Raw genomic sequence first — 16,744 nt, forward strand, 5'->3', positions numbered from 1 at the left:
AATAACTACACAATAATTATTATACCCATATAAAACAAAGAAGGAAACACTTTTTAAAATGGCACTAAAGGAAATTTTACACACAAAGCCTTCCCTGAACCCCTTAAACAGACATGCAGTGAGTAGATGCCAAAGATTGCACTGGGCTCGTGCATCCGGCCATCTTAGCTACAATTATCCTCATGCCTGGCTCCGTCTCCTTTCTCCCGCTTGAGAAGAGCAACTTTCAAGGCTAATTTTTCTAACAAGTGTTCTGCGTTCTCTCACATCTTTCTCTTGCTTGGTCTCATCTCCTGCTCTTGCTTCCAGCTGCCTCTCCTGTCTAACTGGCTTTTTCTGCTGCCTTTAGCATATGTACATCTCCTGTCCATTTCATAAGCTTTCACTTGCCCCTGTGGCTCCTTAGACATAACACCCTATTTCTTGACATTTTATTGCTAAATTACTTGCTGCCTTCGTTTTCTCTCCATTGATCCCTCTCTAACAGCACCCCTGCTGCTCTCTCAAAGTCTTCAATCACTGCCTTCTAGAGAAATCCAATGGCTTCTTCCCGGTCTCCATACTCTTTGACCTCTGACCCTTCTGCAGCACTCAGCAGGCTGACCATTTTCAAATGCTCCTCCTAGAATTTCCACGACACACCACACTCCCCTGATTCTCCTCTACCTTCTGCTTTGTCTTTTTTTCTTTTTTTAATCTTTTGGCCTCGCCGTGCAGCATGCGAGATCTTAGTTCCCCGACCAGGGATTGAACCCCAGACTCCTGCACTGAAAGCGTGTAGTCTTAACCACTGCACAGCCAGGGAGTCCCTGCTTCGTCTTTTTCCGGCACTGATTCATCCTTGCTTTACCCAAGAGGTTTATCCCAAAGGTATGAAAGACTGTTAGAGTCGCTGCATTAACCTTCCACAGGGTATCTGCATTTTAAATGAGATTGCTTTTTTTTTCCAATTTTTTAATTGAAGTATAGTTGATTTACAATGTTGCAAGTGTACAGCAAAGGGATTCAGATACATATTCTTTTTCAGATTCTTTTCATTTTAGGTTATTACAAGATATTGAATATAGTTCCCTGTGCTATACAGTAGGTTCTTGTTGTTTATCTATTTTATGTATAGTAGTGTGTATCTGTTAATCCCAAACTCCTAATTTATCCCTCCCCGCTTTCCCCTTTGGTAACCACAGTAATGAATCTCTGACAGAGACCTGTCAGGGAGTAGAGGAAGATGTTTGGGGAGGGAGAAGACGATGGTAATACCCCATAAATCACACCAGGCGATGTAATCAACCTTCTTCCCCTACCCCGCCCCCTTCCTAAAAGACGTAATCCATCGTCAGGCTTCCGTGCTTCTCTCTGGATATTTACTTCCCAAGAAGGCACATCTGTCAGGGGCATGTAAACCTCTGCCTCTAACTCTGACCTCCTACCCACATTTCTATACTGTTTCAACAGCTGCCTACAAGTCATCTCCTCCTGGATACCCACCATCACTTGAAAGTTACCAGGTCTGAAATGACATCCGTCATTTCCTCTAGCCCCTGGCTCACCACTTCCTACAGGCTTTCCCTTCTAAACACATCTCATATTTGCCCCTTAAGTTTCGTTCTCTCTGCCACCACCTTCCTGGGGGGTACTTACCACTTTCCAACCCAGATGGCCTGTCTCTAGCCCCATCCCCTCCAGTTTAGCTGACACACACAGCTGCCAGGTTGTCAGAAACACCCCTTTAGTTTCACCCCTGTTTCTCTACTACTCAGGCCTCGCATGGTTTCCTGCTGCGTCCAGCTGAACTATCCTTGCCTGACAGCCGAGGTTCTTCACAACCTGCCTCTCTCGAACCCAATGAATTCGCTCTTTCACTCTGCCCAGGATGCTTCCTCTGCTCCTAATAAACTGGCTGGCTCAGTGTGCTGAAGACAAAAGGCCACATCCCTGCTCTCTCCTGAGATAAGAATGACCTCTCCCTTACAAAATCTTCCCCCTCCCTCTTCACGGCCCCCTCCTCAAGTCCTATCTGCATACAGTCTTTTCTTGGTCTCTCCCTTCTCTGAACTTCTGTGGAATCTATTGTAGGGATGGCATGATCTGGCATTGACTATTTTGGTTTGTTTTCTAGTTGCAGCTTGGGTTTTAATCTGTCTCTAATGAGTTCTTTGAAGGCAGAGATCATGGCTGTTCTTTTCTCTTAACTGCTCCCACAGCACCAAGCAGAGGGCTGGGCAAAGAACAGGTGCTCAGTTTCTGATGCGAAAAGTCTGAGCATTTGACCTTGATGGAAGAAGAAATAAAGGAAGAAATATATAAAAGACGGAAGAAAGGGTGTTGAGATTTGAAACCTCTTACCTCACATGTTCCATACTGCACCATTACTTGCGACATAAAGATCACATTCCCCAAGGTTTTAATATCCTCCCCTTCCCATGCCTGAATAGGTTCCGAAAGTATCTGCAACTCCAGCTGCTTTCTCTTTCTGAGATCTTGGCACTGCCCCTACAGAACCAAAGCAGAACATACTGAAATAGGAATTCTCCTGAAACAGACCTAAAACAAGGCTAAAGTAAGAAGCGGCTCTTGACTATCAGATTTCCGCTGAGTCCCTATTCCTCACCACGAGTCCCATCACCTGGTCCGTTCCGGACAGACGGAAAGATTCACTACCTTAAATCTCTAGCCTCCAGCCCCTAAACATTTTGTAAGGAAGAGCCATTTCTCATTTTGCAAAACATCAAGATAAAGTGATAGAAGGAAGGGGGTTGCCTCTCCCTCCCCACAAGGAGTAAGGGAAGACAAGTAGCAGAATCACATCAAACAGGACCAGTAGGTTCAGATCTGCTGCTTGGTGTCCCTGCTCGCTCCAGCTCCTCTCCATCTTGTCTACCTTTGCATAAATCGTGCTTTGTTACAAGGCAATTTTATTTTTCTAACTCAGTTTCCAACCAAGTGACATCTCACTTTACAAAATGACTCCAAGAGTTATCGAAAAAGAGAAAAATTAAACTCCTTCTGCTGCAGTGAATCAAACTGATCTTATAATGAAACATAGGCACTGCCCTATACTTTGTTTTGGGACCAGTAGTAGATTGCTATGAAAAAGTACTAAGCTAATTTTTATCCCTAAAAGGATTGGAAAAAGAGATACAACTGAATTTCACAAATACAAACTGAAAATACAAGCTAAGAAATAACACGTGGGGTATGACTACTATATATTTGTATAGAGTATATACTATATACATATATATCTCACTGCTTCAGAAAATGTGAAGTTATCTTAAAATAATTTAACAGTATTCACTCCAAATCGAATATGAAAATAAGCATATGGTTAGTTATGTTCCTGTTTCCAAATGACTATCACAGGGTTTTGGGGCATGTTTTCTATAAAATCTCTGCTGCCCCTTTCAGGTAAATGGAAACTTGAGGAAATAAATTCATTGTACACATATTTTTGAGGCCTAGAATGGGAATAAGTATACTATAACCATCAAAGCAAGTTTTACAACATGTAAAATGATTAGAATGAAATATCATTTTTCAAATGAGACATTTTATACTCAATTTACATAGAAAAAAAGGGATCCAAATAAGTATAAATGCCATGGGTTTCAGTGGGCTGTTCCATTAGGGTGAACCATGTCAAACTGCCAATATTCCACCATTTTTTACCTACAACAGCAATTTTAACCTGATACCTTACACGCTGGTCTTCAACTTGCTGTTTAACTGTGGACACAACAGGTACAGATCTTTCGACAGCAATAAAAACGAGGTGATGGTGAATGTTGCATCACAACCTTACAGCAAGAATCAATAACTAAACGTTGATCCCCATCACTTGGAGTACTTCAGAAATGTCTAAAATTAAGCTCAACTTAATCAATCACCCCAAATAACCTTTTCTTTCCTCCTAAAATGCCACCAAGCAGTTTTACCTCAGTGGGTTCAAGAGGACATTAAGCCATTGTGCTCGAGATTCAAGATAAAAGGTAACTTTGATAGCACTCTATATACAGCAATTGTATTTTAGTCGCTTTTTTTTCCTTTTAGATTTGATGAAGGATTTCTTTTTCATATGCAAAGAATAGACTCACACCTTTGGGCATAAGTAGATGAATCCGGTATTGATGCCGATCAGTGAAGGACAAGTTGCACAGACATAAGGTGAGTAACACGGGGGTAAAGACAAAGAGACAAAAGGAAACCCCCCACCTACACAGCCATGCTTAATGTGGCAGAGACTTCAAATGTGAGTGCTTTACACCCTCAGCCTGGCAACCTTTCACAGGTAAGCATGATGTTTGGAAGACAACAGTAAATGAAACAATCACTGCGATACGGTCACTAGAGCTTATTGTTTCCACTCTAGAGACCTTTGCAGAAGGAAAGAAACATTACACACAAGTCACTCTTTTAGGAACAAAGCATACAAAATGGAGAGTTATAATTTTAGAGCATCACCTACCATGAGAGTTTTGAATGCTATGATTGCTTTCAGAATATCCTGGTGATCTGGATGCGTATCCTATTAAAGGAATACATTTTAAAACAATATTAAAGGAGAACAGAGCAGTGATTGCAGGGCTTAGGGGTGGGAGGAGGGTGTGGCTGCAAAGAGATCCAAAGAAGACATTTTGAGGGATGATGGAATTGTTCTGTATCGAGACAGTAGTGGTGGTAACTCGAATCTATACACATGTTAAAAGTCATAGACCTGTACCCCAAAAGAAAAAAGTCAGTTTTACCGTATGCTAACTTGAAGATTAAAAAATAAAACAGCATTTGAGCATTTGGAATCTCAGCACCTCTAATGATTAGGTGATGAAGAAATTAAGATGGCTGGGAACACATTATATATTTGGTAACAACATACTAGGTACAGTTATCGAGGCAAGAGTTCCCATTTGCCTTTTTGCTGTTATACCGTGGATAATAAATAATAATTATGTGGGAGGGGCATCATTAGGTCATGTTGTTAGTAAATGACAAGAGATAGGGAATTGTAGAAACATAGTGGTGGTTAGAGAGAACTCAATCCAATCTCATTTCCTACACCGCCTCCATCTTCTTTCAGCAGACCCAACATGGCAGCCGGGAAAAAATTCCAGGTCTCATACCATGTGCTCCTTCTTAAGCAAGCTGATTATATTTGGTCTGCAATTCCACGGTACTCACAACCCTGAAAAGTGGACAGGTTCAAAAATGGCTTTGAGGGATCCACATCTGCATAACTGTTTATTAAGGGAAAGTAGGGCTCCTTGAGGGAGATGTCCAGCTAACCTCTGGAATTCAGCTGCAGTAAAAGGAAGACAAAATCTGCTGTTCGATCAGCTTTGGGTGATAAAATACAGAGCTGAGTAGACTAAGGGTCTGACCCAAGCCAAGAGCAGCACTGCTTATGAAAAGAAAGGTTGTACTCCTTTATAAATGTATCCTTCCGCAAATCGGCTGATCATTGAGAAGTTCAAGTTCTACTCTGCCATGAGCCAGCAGCCATACTCAATGATCAGAAAGCTGGATAAAGTGTCTCACCAGATGGTGAACCTGTACTCAGGATACGTATTATTTGATGGTGGGAAACGAAAGGCAGCCAAAGGCAGGTGACCACCAGCACGCGGAGGAGGAGAGGAAACGGGCTCTGAGACAAGAAGGGCCAAGACAGAGGATGCAGGCAGTGGGAGCACCTCAGATTTTATTTCCTCAAATGAAGTGTCTGTTTGCACTTCAGCACTGAGCAGTTCCAGAAACTGGGGCCACGCGTTTCTGGATTTTTGTGATAAACAAGGAGGGGCAAACCACAAACGGTTCGGGGAACAGGTTTAGCTTTTGGAAAGCCATCCAGAGGTCAACACCTTCCTGCAACCTTTCTCTTTAAAGATAATCAAACCCTTTCAAACCTCAAAACCTTTCCCCAGACACAGGAAGAACAAGTAGGGTAAATGCAGCTTCACCCCTCGGGCCCTCCTCACCCATCCCCATCCCCCATGCTCCATCACACAAGAGCGGCTCAAGAAGCTACCCCTGCTGATGGGCTTTTAATAAAGAGGATTTAGGCTCTTGAGGCAAAAATATTCAATCCTCAGGCCTCATTGCAAATCTGAATATTTAGAAAAGGTGATACCTATGCTACAGCTATGCTACAGCTGTTGTAAGTAAACTGTGCATTTTTAAACAAAAAAATGTGAGGGGGCTTTGATGGAGATGTATGGCTGCGTAAACAGAGAAACTGAGACTGGACCCATTTATTCATCTTTAAAGAAATACCAGAATCTTCCATCGTAATCCAGAGTCATAAAGCTGAATGACCACAGTGCTCTAGGGATAAACATTCCTGTCTATAATGAAAAATGTTCTGTACATTTTCTGATGCTGTTCTGCTTTGTTTAGCTCCCACAAGAAAGCTGGTTCATATATCAGAGCAACAGAAGGTTTCTTGGTGGAAGATTTCTCTGTAGAACCACCATCTACAGATGAGAGGGCAGAAGCAAACCTAAGTTAACCAGTGAGCAGAGACTTGAGGAAGCAACAGGACCGGGGCTGGGAGAAGAGAGGGGAGGGAGAATGATCATGAATATTTAATAGTAAAGTATGGGTATCTTTCAGTTATTAGATGAATAAGTCCTGGGGATCTAATGTACAGCATGGTGACTGTAGTTGATAATACTGTATTGTATACTTCAAAGTTGCTTAAAAAAAAGAAAAGAAAAGAAAAGATCTTGAAAGTTCTCACTAAAAAAAAAAAGGTAGGTATGTGAGGTGATGGATGTGTTAATTAACGTGATTGTGGTCATGATTTTACAATGTATGTGTATATTAAATCATCACATTGTACACCTTTAAAAAATCACGTTGTACAACCTAAATATATACAATTTTTATTGGCCAATCATACCTCAATAAAGCTGGAAAAAATAAGTAAAAAAAATCTTCAGAGGGGGAAAAAAAAAAAGAATGTCCCATTCTTATTTTGCTGCATAAAGAGGAAAACTAAAAGCCCGGGAAGAGGGAAGACTGGATCAAGTAAATTTTGAAACCCAGGTTTTTTCTGAACTCCTCAGTAAGGCTAGTTTGGAGGCGGTACTGGCTGCTTCCTCCAGAGCAGAGGCTCATCCTTTGTACAGGAGCTTAAAATAGCTCGCCTTCCCTTACCTCCATATGCCGTTCCAACTCTTGCAAGAGAGTAACATACTTTTCCAGTCGCATGAAAGGTTTGCTGAGACTTGTTGTTAAAATGAGGATACCTGGGCTAGATGCACCTTGATTTTCCATAAATCGTTCCAGATCATCACTGGCAAAAGAACGAATATAGTTTTGTTACTGCTTAATATTCCATGTAAAGAGTTACCAACTGAACATGATTTTCCTGTATTTCACAGCATAGAAAAGCAAATAAATTTTGGATCACCAGCACAAATGCTGTCCAACGCACTTCAACTCAATTCAATCAGCATGGCACACAGCACTGGGCTACAGTGGTGAACCAGGCACTTATGATCCCTGGCTTTATTTTCTCATCCAACAATTATTTATTGAGCATCTACTAAGTGACAGGCTCTGTTCTCTGCTGGGAATACAGCCGTGAAGAAAACCAAAACCCCTGCCCTTAAGAAGCCTGCACCCAGAGGCATGGGGCATACAATCTATCATATGACCTCAACGTCAGGTTTGAAAAAATCTTTTCTTAGTCACTGCAAACATTCTAGTTATTGGCTGATGAGATGCCAAGGGGAGTAACTCACCAAGAGCTCCCTATCACCGGCTGCTCCCTATCACTGGGACACCCACTTGTAATGTGCCAGAATCAAGTCCTAAATTCAGATAGCAGCATGTTTGCATGTCTAATCACTTAGCCTAGGATCTGAAAACAGTGCAGCAGCCTACCCAAATAACTCAGCTTTAAAAAAAAAGAAAAGACTGTAGGGAATTCCCTGGTGGTCCAGTGGTTGGGACTCTGCACTCTCACTGCCGTGGGCCCGGGTTCAATCCCTGGTAGGGGAACTAAGATCTCACAAGCCGCGAGGTGTGGCCAAAAAAAAAAAAAAAGACTGTATTAATATCTTAGGAACCATGTTGTGCAAATGTCTAAGTCTAAGCCTGGGTTTTCTCTGCCCTTCAGCACCCTCTGGACTGTCTCCTTTCCACCAATAGGATACTGAGTCCTGGGGCTGCAAGATCATTTTAGTTTATATCTCTGCAACATAGAATTAAAGAAGGAAACCTGCCTTATCTCTTGACCCCTCTCCCTCCTTGCTCACCCACGCATATCTAATCCGTCACAAGCCTTCTTGTGCCTGTTTATTCCTTTCCATTCCCACTGCCACTGACTCAGCTCAGGCCTTCAGCTCTCCGGTCTAGTTCACTGCAATAGTCCAATGGACCCCCCAGCTTCCAGGATTTCCGGCTTGTGAAGCACCCTGCAAACCACCACTTAACTCCTGTTGCTTTCCTACTCAGGAACCTCCAATTGCCTGCAAGATCAAGTCTTAACTTTTTGGATTCCCACTGGCCCCACCAATCTTCTCATCCCTCTCCCAGAGGAACCCTCTACTACCAAATGATCTACTTATTCTCCTAGAACACATCTTGGACAGCGGTTCCCAACTGTGGCATGTTGCAAAAAGTTGTGTTGTGTTCAAAGAAACTTGCTATCAGTGAAAACCTACTAGGGGGTTTGGGGGTGTGGTGGGTTGCAGGTTACCCCTATTATAGATACTCTCCCTCTTCTTGGCTTTTGCGAGCAGGAGAGAAAAAGACATCGTTTCAGCTGTTACACAGCAACCTTGAGTCACGCAGAATCACAGGGATGTCACGGAAGCTAGATCTCATCTGAGTGGTCACATCTAACCATCAAGCCTACCTGTTTTGTCAGTTTTTGCAGTCTTGCTCCAGAAGCAGCCAAGGGGAGGGAAGTGCCCTGGACTTGAAATCATAAAACAGATTCAGTGACCCTGATCAGTTACCAACCTCAGCTGACTCATTTGTAAAGCAGAGATAAAACCTACTTCCTACTAAAATTGTGAACCTTAAATATTGGGGTTTATAAGACTAAAAATCTTTCATGCTAAGATCTCTGCATGCATTTGTTCTTATTTAATATTCACAACAACATTTCAACACAGGTGTTATCTTCATTTTACAGACGGGGAACATGAGACTCAGAAAGGGTGAGTGAAAGCAAGTAAATAGCTACGTTAAGGTTCATACCCAGGTCTGTTGGAAATCACTACTGTCTGATGCTTGATGTGGAACACAGCAGTGGCATGGACCATCTCTGAGGTCTAAACCATGAAAAAAAGGAGGGTGGGAGCTGAGCTGACTTGAATAATGCAGGGAGAACTTCTAGAAGCAATAGTGTTTTGGACCTAGAGATTATCATACTAAGTGAAGTAAGTCAGACAGAGAAAGACAAATATCATACGATATCACTTATATGTGGAATCTGAAATATGATAGAAATGAACTTATTTACAAAACAGAAACAGACTCACAGACATAGAAAACAAACTTATGGTTACCAAAGGGGAAAGGGGGTGGGGAAGGGATAAATTAAGAGTTTGGGATTAACAGATACACACTACTATATATAAAATAGATAAACAACAAGGTCCTACTATATAGCACAGGGAACTATATTCAATATCCTGTAATAAATCATAATGGAAAAGAATATGAAAAAGAATGTATATATGTATAACTGAATTACTTTGCTGTATACCTGAAACTAACACATTGTAAATCAAGTAGATTTCAATGAAAATTTTTTAAAAAGAAATAGTGCTTAATGCAAGCGACTAGGGAAACACAGGTTAACCTGCCTGTGGGTCAGATTTGGCTTAGACTAAAAAATGATCATCACATATAAAATATAATTAGGAAAATAACTCGAAGTTGGAGAGAGCATTTGAGTATGTAATTTTGAGAAAATCACTTTCCTAATTTCTTTTCAATTTGGTAAACGTCTTATTTTTTCCTTTCCATGAGTAAATAACTACCTGCATCCTCAACGTTCTACTCTAATTGATACAAGGGTTACAACAATAAAAAGCAAATGCTAACGTGTACTTTATTACTTTCCATGCAGCCTTCTAACTTCTAGGCTTGTTAAATATTACAAAAGAATTTAAAAAATTTTTTCAATATAACGTGAGATCACTATCTCAGAATAAAACACTGGCTATTAGGGAAAAAGTAACATTAGACTAGTGCAACAAAAGAACAAAACTGCCTTATAAAGCCACTGCCCATTATGATAAATAGATCCTCAAAGACACATTTTACTTAGCCAAATAAATTTAATGCACAAATTAATATCATACACAAATATAAAATGCAAATATATGTCAGTATACCAAAACACAATCTGTCTTTCAAATGCAGCTTTTACGTTTTATACAGCCTGCTTGAAGTGCTTTTCAAGTTTAACAGGTTCTGTATATGTGATGTGATACCACAGAAGCAGTTTTCAATGTATGGATGTTGTTTGAAACTCAACATACCCCTAGAGAATGCATGGTGGATGGGGCTCTGGTATATTCTAGGTTGGGCTGGAAAACTGAAGGAAAGTGTCATACATTATAATAACACTACAGGGCTTAACCATCTCATATAACAGTGTTTCTGCAGAATCTTTGCATAGATTTCCACTTTGAACGATGGTAACTCTAACTAGAGCAGCTAGAAAAGGACCAGATTTTCCCCTCTTTTCGCCTCACTCTCTCGCCACCAGCCTTTCATGGGAATCACCGTGGTCTGGAATGGGGAGGTGAGGCACGAGGAACTGGGAGGCTGGGCGTGGCCAGTGGAAAATCCCCGGGATGCCGCTCACACTGGGTTGGGTGGATCTCACTTAGCCCTTTTTTCACTGATCCAGTCCCAGAGACTAGGCTGCCTGCTTCCTCCCCACCACCTTTTGTTTGTGGTCAGTCTCACTTGCTCCCTTCCCTGGTTCCTCAAAGACAGAACAGAATCTGGCCTCAGAATTTTTCCTATGTGCTTCGTCCCGGAAGCAAGTACACAGCTCTGAGTTTTTCTCAAAGTCTTCATTGCTGACAACAGTGGTAAACAGAGAGTGAATAAAACTAACAAGAGGAAAAGAACACGTGGTGTTTGTGGTAGTCGCCGCAATAGAGCCGGAAGTGAGGTCCAGATCTGCCTCGGTGCTAACTCTCTCCTCCTCTCCCCGCTCTGTCTTTTCACGCCGCCGGGTTCCTCTCCCTTGTGAAAAGGATGGATGCCACAACGAAGCACGGGAGAGAAGTGGGTATTTTTGTAAGGGTGAAGTTTCTCCCAGGAAGAAATAAGAGCCACAATAGCAAGCCAGAAGGGGAGAGAGAGGGGAAATCCCAAAAGACCTCACCCAGGGCCGAGCAAAAGACTGGGGCAGTCATTCAAATATATGTAAATATGGGGAACAAACATATCAAGATTGGGGTCTGCTTATATCTCCAAATTCAGATAATGCATCACTGCACTTTTCACAAGGCACCAACACAGTCATACAATTTTCAGGCTGCGTCTGGTCTCACTGTCAATCGTCACAAGCATTTCTAGTATGGTACTGCTACCTGCCGGCCGAAATGAAGAAGTTCACCTAACTGGCTTGCTCTGACTCAGAGATTTTTCCCGCCTCTAAGCGTCTACAGCTTTAGCAGAAATCCACCAATGTCCCTATTTCAGCTGAAACCTTCATAAAAACAGGATTTTAATCTGAATTTTCTGAGAATTTCACTCAAGTATGCTTTGCCTCTAGTATGTCAGCATAAATTACGACAAGATGCCTAGAAAATAGCTGAGATTATATTAGAAGCACCTCTGAGGATAACCCCAAGTATTTTAATTTAATTTTCATTCTTTACATGTAAATAAACCACTAAGGTAAAAATTCAGTTCTATGGGACTCCAGTGAGTCTTCCATCATTTCAAGGGATATTATAAAATTCTCCAAAAAAATCACTAATCATATATAAAATAGATAAACAACAAGGACCTACTGTATAGCACAGGGAACTATATTCAATATCTTGTAATAACTTATAATGGAAAAGAATCTGAAAAAGAATATATATCTATATCTATACATAGATATATGTACACTGAATCACTTTGCTGTACACCTGAAACATTGTAAATAACTATACTTCAATTTTAAAAAATCACTAACCAAAATCAAGCAAACAGGGTATAATAATTTCCCCCCAAAGTTGAGAATCTTTCAATTAACTGTGCAACAAACTTTAAATCATAATGTTTGAAGGAATCTCTACTGTTATTTATACTTTAAACTCCTAACATGGGTGAATGCAGAGTCAGTAGTATTTTAGTACACAGAATTACAACAGAAAATTCTCTAAACACTACAAGTCTGCCATCTGAGGTACACCCTTTCTTTCTGGTATTTATCCAGAATTGCTGTTCTCAGATCAGAAGAAAAAGAATACGTGCTCATATAAATGGCAAGCTAACGTGATGGGATCTCTTTTCATTGGCATTAAGAAATTTACCCTTATCCACACAGGATGTTTACATAGCCATCACAGGAAAAATGCCTCTAAACCATATTTTTCTTTATTGAAGATAAGTAGTGAAGTATGAAAACATTCCTGGAAATAATAAAAACCAATTCAGGACTGAGGTTCCCTCGGGGGAGGGAGGGAGGAGCAGGAAATATTGGAAAGTATACACAGGACTCCAATTGCAGCTACAATTTGATTCTTAAGCTGAATGGTGGGTACGTGGGTATACTTTATTTTATCTCTGTTCTTTGTATGCTTGAAATACTGCATAATTTTTTTTCTAAAAAACAACAAGAAGCTGGTAGAAGATGAATAAAGCAGACATGGGAGGTGGCAGCAAGTACCTTGTGCTATATGCCGGGTACTTGGTATACATTATTTCATTGAATCCTCACACCAGCCCTGCAAGGTAGGTGATTTTATCCTCATTTTACGAGTGAGGAAACTAAGGCTTAAAGATTAAGTGAATCCCCCTCGGTAACACAGCTTCTAAGTGGCAGAACTGTAAACTGAGACAATATAAAAGTGGGAAAAAGTTTTTAGGCTGACATCAAGGAGAGGCATGAAGGGGATGGTGGCATGAGATGCTATGTGGACCCATCCCCCGGGGAAACAAGCAGAGCTAGTGGAACCTATAAAAACAACCATTTAAAGTCTCTAGAAAGTGTTCCAATGACATCTGGTAAATGAAGAAAACATTTATTCAAGAAAATATTCTAAAACTCAGTAAGAACAGGGAGAGCTTGGTATTTGAGCCATGACCTACTCTCTCCCTCTCTCCCTCCTCCCTCCTCCTGGCTCAGTTTGCCAGAAGCCACTCCAGGCAAGTGTGGACAAGAGAGGGCTCCCTCTGCCCTCAACTCCCAACCCAAGGACACAATATCTCACTAGCGTATCTCAACTGCTTCAGCTCTGAGTTGAAGATGCTGAATGCCTAGTGAGTGTGGCTGAGAGGTTGGACGGAGAGGGAGGACGCAGGCTGAAAATACTGGCACCAAATTACCCTCACCCCAGCTCGCTTGCAGGGTAGAGGTTCTGTGCTGGGAAAGGTAAACAGAGAAGAACAGAGGCTACCGCCCTGCCCAGCACCCAGAGCAGTGGCTCAAAGATTTTGCCCGGGGGAGAGGCAGACAAACTATAGGAACAGTGAGCTTTCCTCAAAGGAATTGGTTCTAGTTGAAAAACAGTGTGGGGAAATTCAAGCCTAAGGTCTCTTGCAAAAGCAATGAAGATTTTGGTGGTAAGCAAATAAGAAAAGGCTGGTCCTCTTAATTAAGAACAACAAGCTACACAAGAGGCCAGCTAGGTCAGTAGAGAGAACCAGCAAATTTCAAAGACTGGTCTCAAAAAACTACCCCTAGAATAAAGAGCCCAGAAATAAACCCACAGGCCTACGGTCAATTAATCTTTGACAAAGGAGGCAAGAATATACAATGGAGAAAAGACAGTCTCTTCTATAACTGGTGTTGGTTAAGCTGGACAGCCGCATGTAAATCAATGAAGTCAGAACACTCCCTCACACCCTACAGAAAAATAAACTCAAAATGGCTTAAAGACTTAAATGTAAGACAGGATATCATAAAACTCCTAGAAGAGAACATAGGCAAAACATTCTCGGACATAAATTGTACTAATGTTTCCTTAGGTCAGTCTCCCAAGGCAAGAGAAATAAAAGCAAAAATAAACAAATGGGACCTAATCAAACTTTAACCTTTTGCACAGCAAAGAAAACCATCAACAAAATGGAAAGACAACCTACAGACTGGGAGAAAATATTTGCAAACAATGTAACTGACAAGGGCTTAATTTCCAAAATATACAAACAGCTCATACAACTCAATATCAAAAAAACAAACAACCCAATCCAAAAATGGCCAGAAGACCTAAGTAGACACTTCTCCGAAGAAGACATACAGATGGCTAACAGGCACATGGAAAGATGCTCAACATCACTAATTATTAGAGAAATGCAAATCAAAACTACAATGAGGTATCACTTCACACAAACAGTAAATAAGAATGTTAATATAACAAATGCTATAAATATATCCTCACTCTCCTTTCTTCTCTCAGTTTCATTAATAGAAAATTATATTAATAATAACGATGGTGGGCTTCGCTGGTGGTGCAGTGGTTGTGAATCAGCCTGCCAATGCAGGGGACATGGGTTTGAGCCCTGGTCCAGGAGGATCCCAGCGTGCCACGGAGCAACTAAGCCCGTGCGCCACAACTACTGAGTCCGCACTCTAGAGCCCGTGAGCCACAACTACTGAACCCGCGAGCCACAACTACTGAAGCCCGCGCGCCTAGAGCCTGTGCTCCGCAGCAAGAGAAACCACCTCAATGAGAAGCCTGCGCACCACAACAGAGTAGCCCCTGCTCTCAGCAACTAGAGAAAACCCACGTGCAGCAGCAAAGACCCAATGCAGCCAAAAATTAAATAAATGAATAAATAAATAAATTTAAAATAATAATAATGATGGCAATGTATTATTGGGTTCATAACATATAGACATAACGTGTATAACAACAGTAGCACAAAAAGGAAAGTGGAAATAGAGGTATACCAGGAGTAACATTTTTATATCTCACTAGAATTAAGTTACTGTAAACATGAAGCAGATTCAGACAAGTTAAGATATATATATGGAAAGCCTCAAAGCTCACACTAAAAACATAATTCATGGGGGTGGGAGCAGGGATTGACTGGAATGGGCACAAGGGATCTTCTGTGACAGAAATGTTCTTAAGTTGGATTGTGGTGATGGTTGCACAACTCTATACATTTACTAAATGTAAGTTAAACAAATTGCTTAAAAAAGTAAAATAAAATAAAATAATTCAAAAAACCATAAAAGGACATTGGGTTTCAGCTCTGACATCCAAAGAGCTTAGAAATTATCATTACCATCCTCGCAACAAGAAAAACACTGAACAAACTGAAAATCAATTACTTTTCTTAGATCCACTGAGAATTGAGATCACAGGGAAAACCACCCCCCCCAAATCTAGAAAGACAGGCAAACACAAAGAATTAGAACTGAGATCAACTTCCCTGAGGAGAAGCCACTGGAGCCAGTAACTGGTAGGACCACTCAAATGGAAACTGTGATGAACTGCAAGAGTCTGAGCGTGGACTAGCTTGACAATTAAAAACTCCCAGGGGGCTTCCCTGGTGGCGCAGTAGTTGAGAGTCTGCCTGCTGATGCAGGGGACACGGGTTCGTGCCCCCATCCGGGAAGATCCCACATGCTGCGGAGTGGCTGGGTCTGTGAACCATGTCCGCTGAGCCTGTGCGTCCGGAGCCTGTGCTCCGCAACGGGAGAGGCCACAACAGTGAGAGGTCCGCGTACCGAAAAAAAAAAAAAAAAAAAAAGCAGCATCTGCCTGCCAATGCAGGGGACATGGGTTCAATCCCTGGTCCCGGAAGATTCCACATGCCGCAGAGCAACTAAGCCTGTGTGCCGCAACTACTGAGCCCGCGTGCCACAACTACTGATGCCTGCGTGCCTAGAGCCTGTGCTCTGCAACAAGAGAAGCCACCGCAATGAGAAGTCCACGCACCACAATGAAGAGTAGCCTCCGCTTGCCACAACTAGAGAAAGCAATGAAGACCCAACGCAGCCAAAAATTAATTAATTTAAAAACAAAAAAACAAAAAAACCTCCCAACAAAGAAAAGCCCAGGACTAGATGGCTTCACTGGTGAATTCTATAAAACATTTAAAAATGAATTAACACTAGGGACTTCCCTGGTGGTCCAGTGGTTAAAACTCCATGCTTACACTGCAGGGGGTGTGGGTTTGATCCCTGGTCAGGGAACTAAGATCCCACATGCCCCGTGGCACGGCCAAAAAATAAATAAATAAATTTTTTTAAAAAAAAAAGAATTAACACCAATCCTCCTCAAACTCTTCCAAAATAATTAAAGAGATAGAAACACTTTCAAACTCATTTTATGAGACCAGCATTACCCTGATACAAGAGCCAGAGAAAGACACCACAAGAAAAGAAAACTATAGGCCAATATCCTGATGAATATAGATGCCAAAGTCCTCAACAAAATACTAGCAAACCAAATGTAATAGCACACTGAAGGCATCATACACCATGACCAGTGGGAAATATACCTAGGATGCAAGGATGATTTGACATACAAAAATCAATCAGTGTGATACATCACGCTCAAAGGGCAAAAGATAAAAATCATATGATCATCTCAATAGATGCAGAAAA

The 16,744-nt window shown here is 41.4% G+C and overlaps 1 protein-coding gene across 6 annotated transcripts in view; it reads right to left on the reverse strand.

The window, feature by feature from the left end:
- ARHGEF6 (Rac/Cdc42 guanine nucleotide exchange factor 6) overlaps window positions 1–16,744 on the reverse strand; it is an 88,562-nt gene that overhangs the window by 16,743 nt on the left and 55,075 nt on the right. For all 6 annotated transcript variants that reach the window (XM_029240143.1, XM_029240141.1, XM_029240144.1 and 3 more), the window contains 3 exons: window positions 7,147–7,285; window positions 4,463–4,522; window positions 2,344–2,490 (listed from right to left, as the gene is read on the reverse strand). In XM_029240143.1, the coding sequence (XP_029095976.1) occupies window positions 2,344–2,490; window positions 4,463–4,522; window positions 7,147–7,285 (346 nt within the window). The remainder of the gene's footprint in view (window positions 1–2,343; window positions 2,491–4,462; window positions 4,523–7,146; window positions 7,286–16,744) is intronic.

The sequence above is a fragment of the Monodon monoceros genome, unplaced genomic scaffold (assembly GCF_005190385.1).
Source record: "Monodon monoceros isolate NGI ecotype Baffin Bay Population unplaced genomic scaffold, NGI_Narwhal_1 Super_Scaffold_22, whole genome shotgun sequence".
Taxonomy (NCBI): domain Eukaryota; kingdom Metazoa; phylum Chordata; class Mammalia; order Artiodactyla; family Monodontidae; genus Monodon; species Monodon monoceros.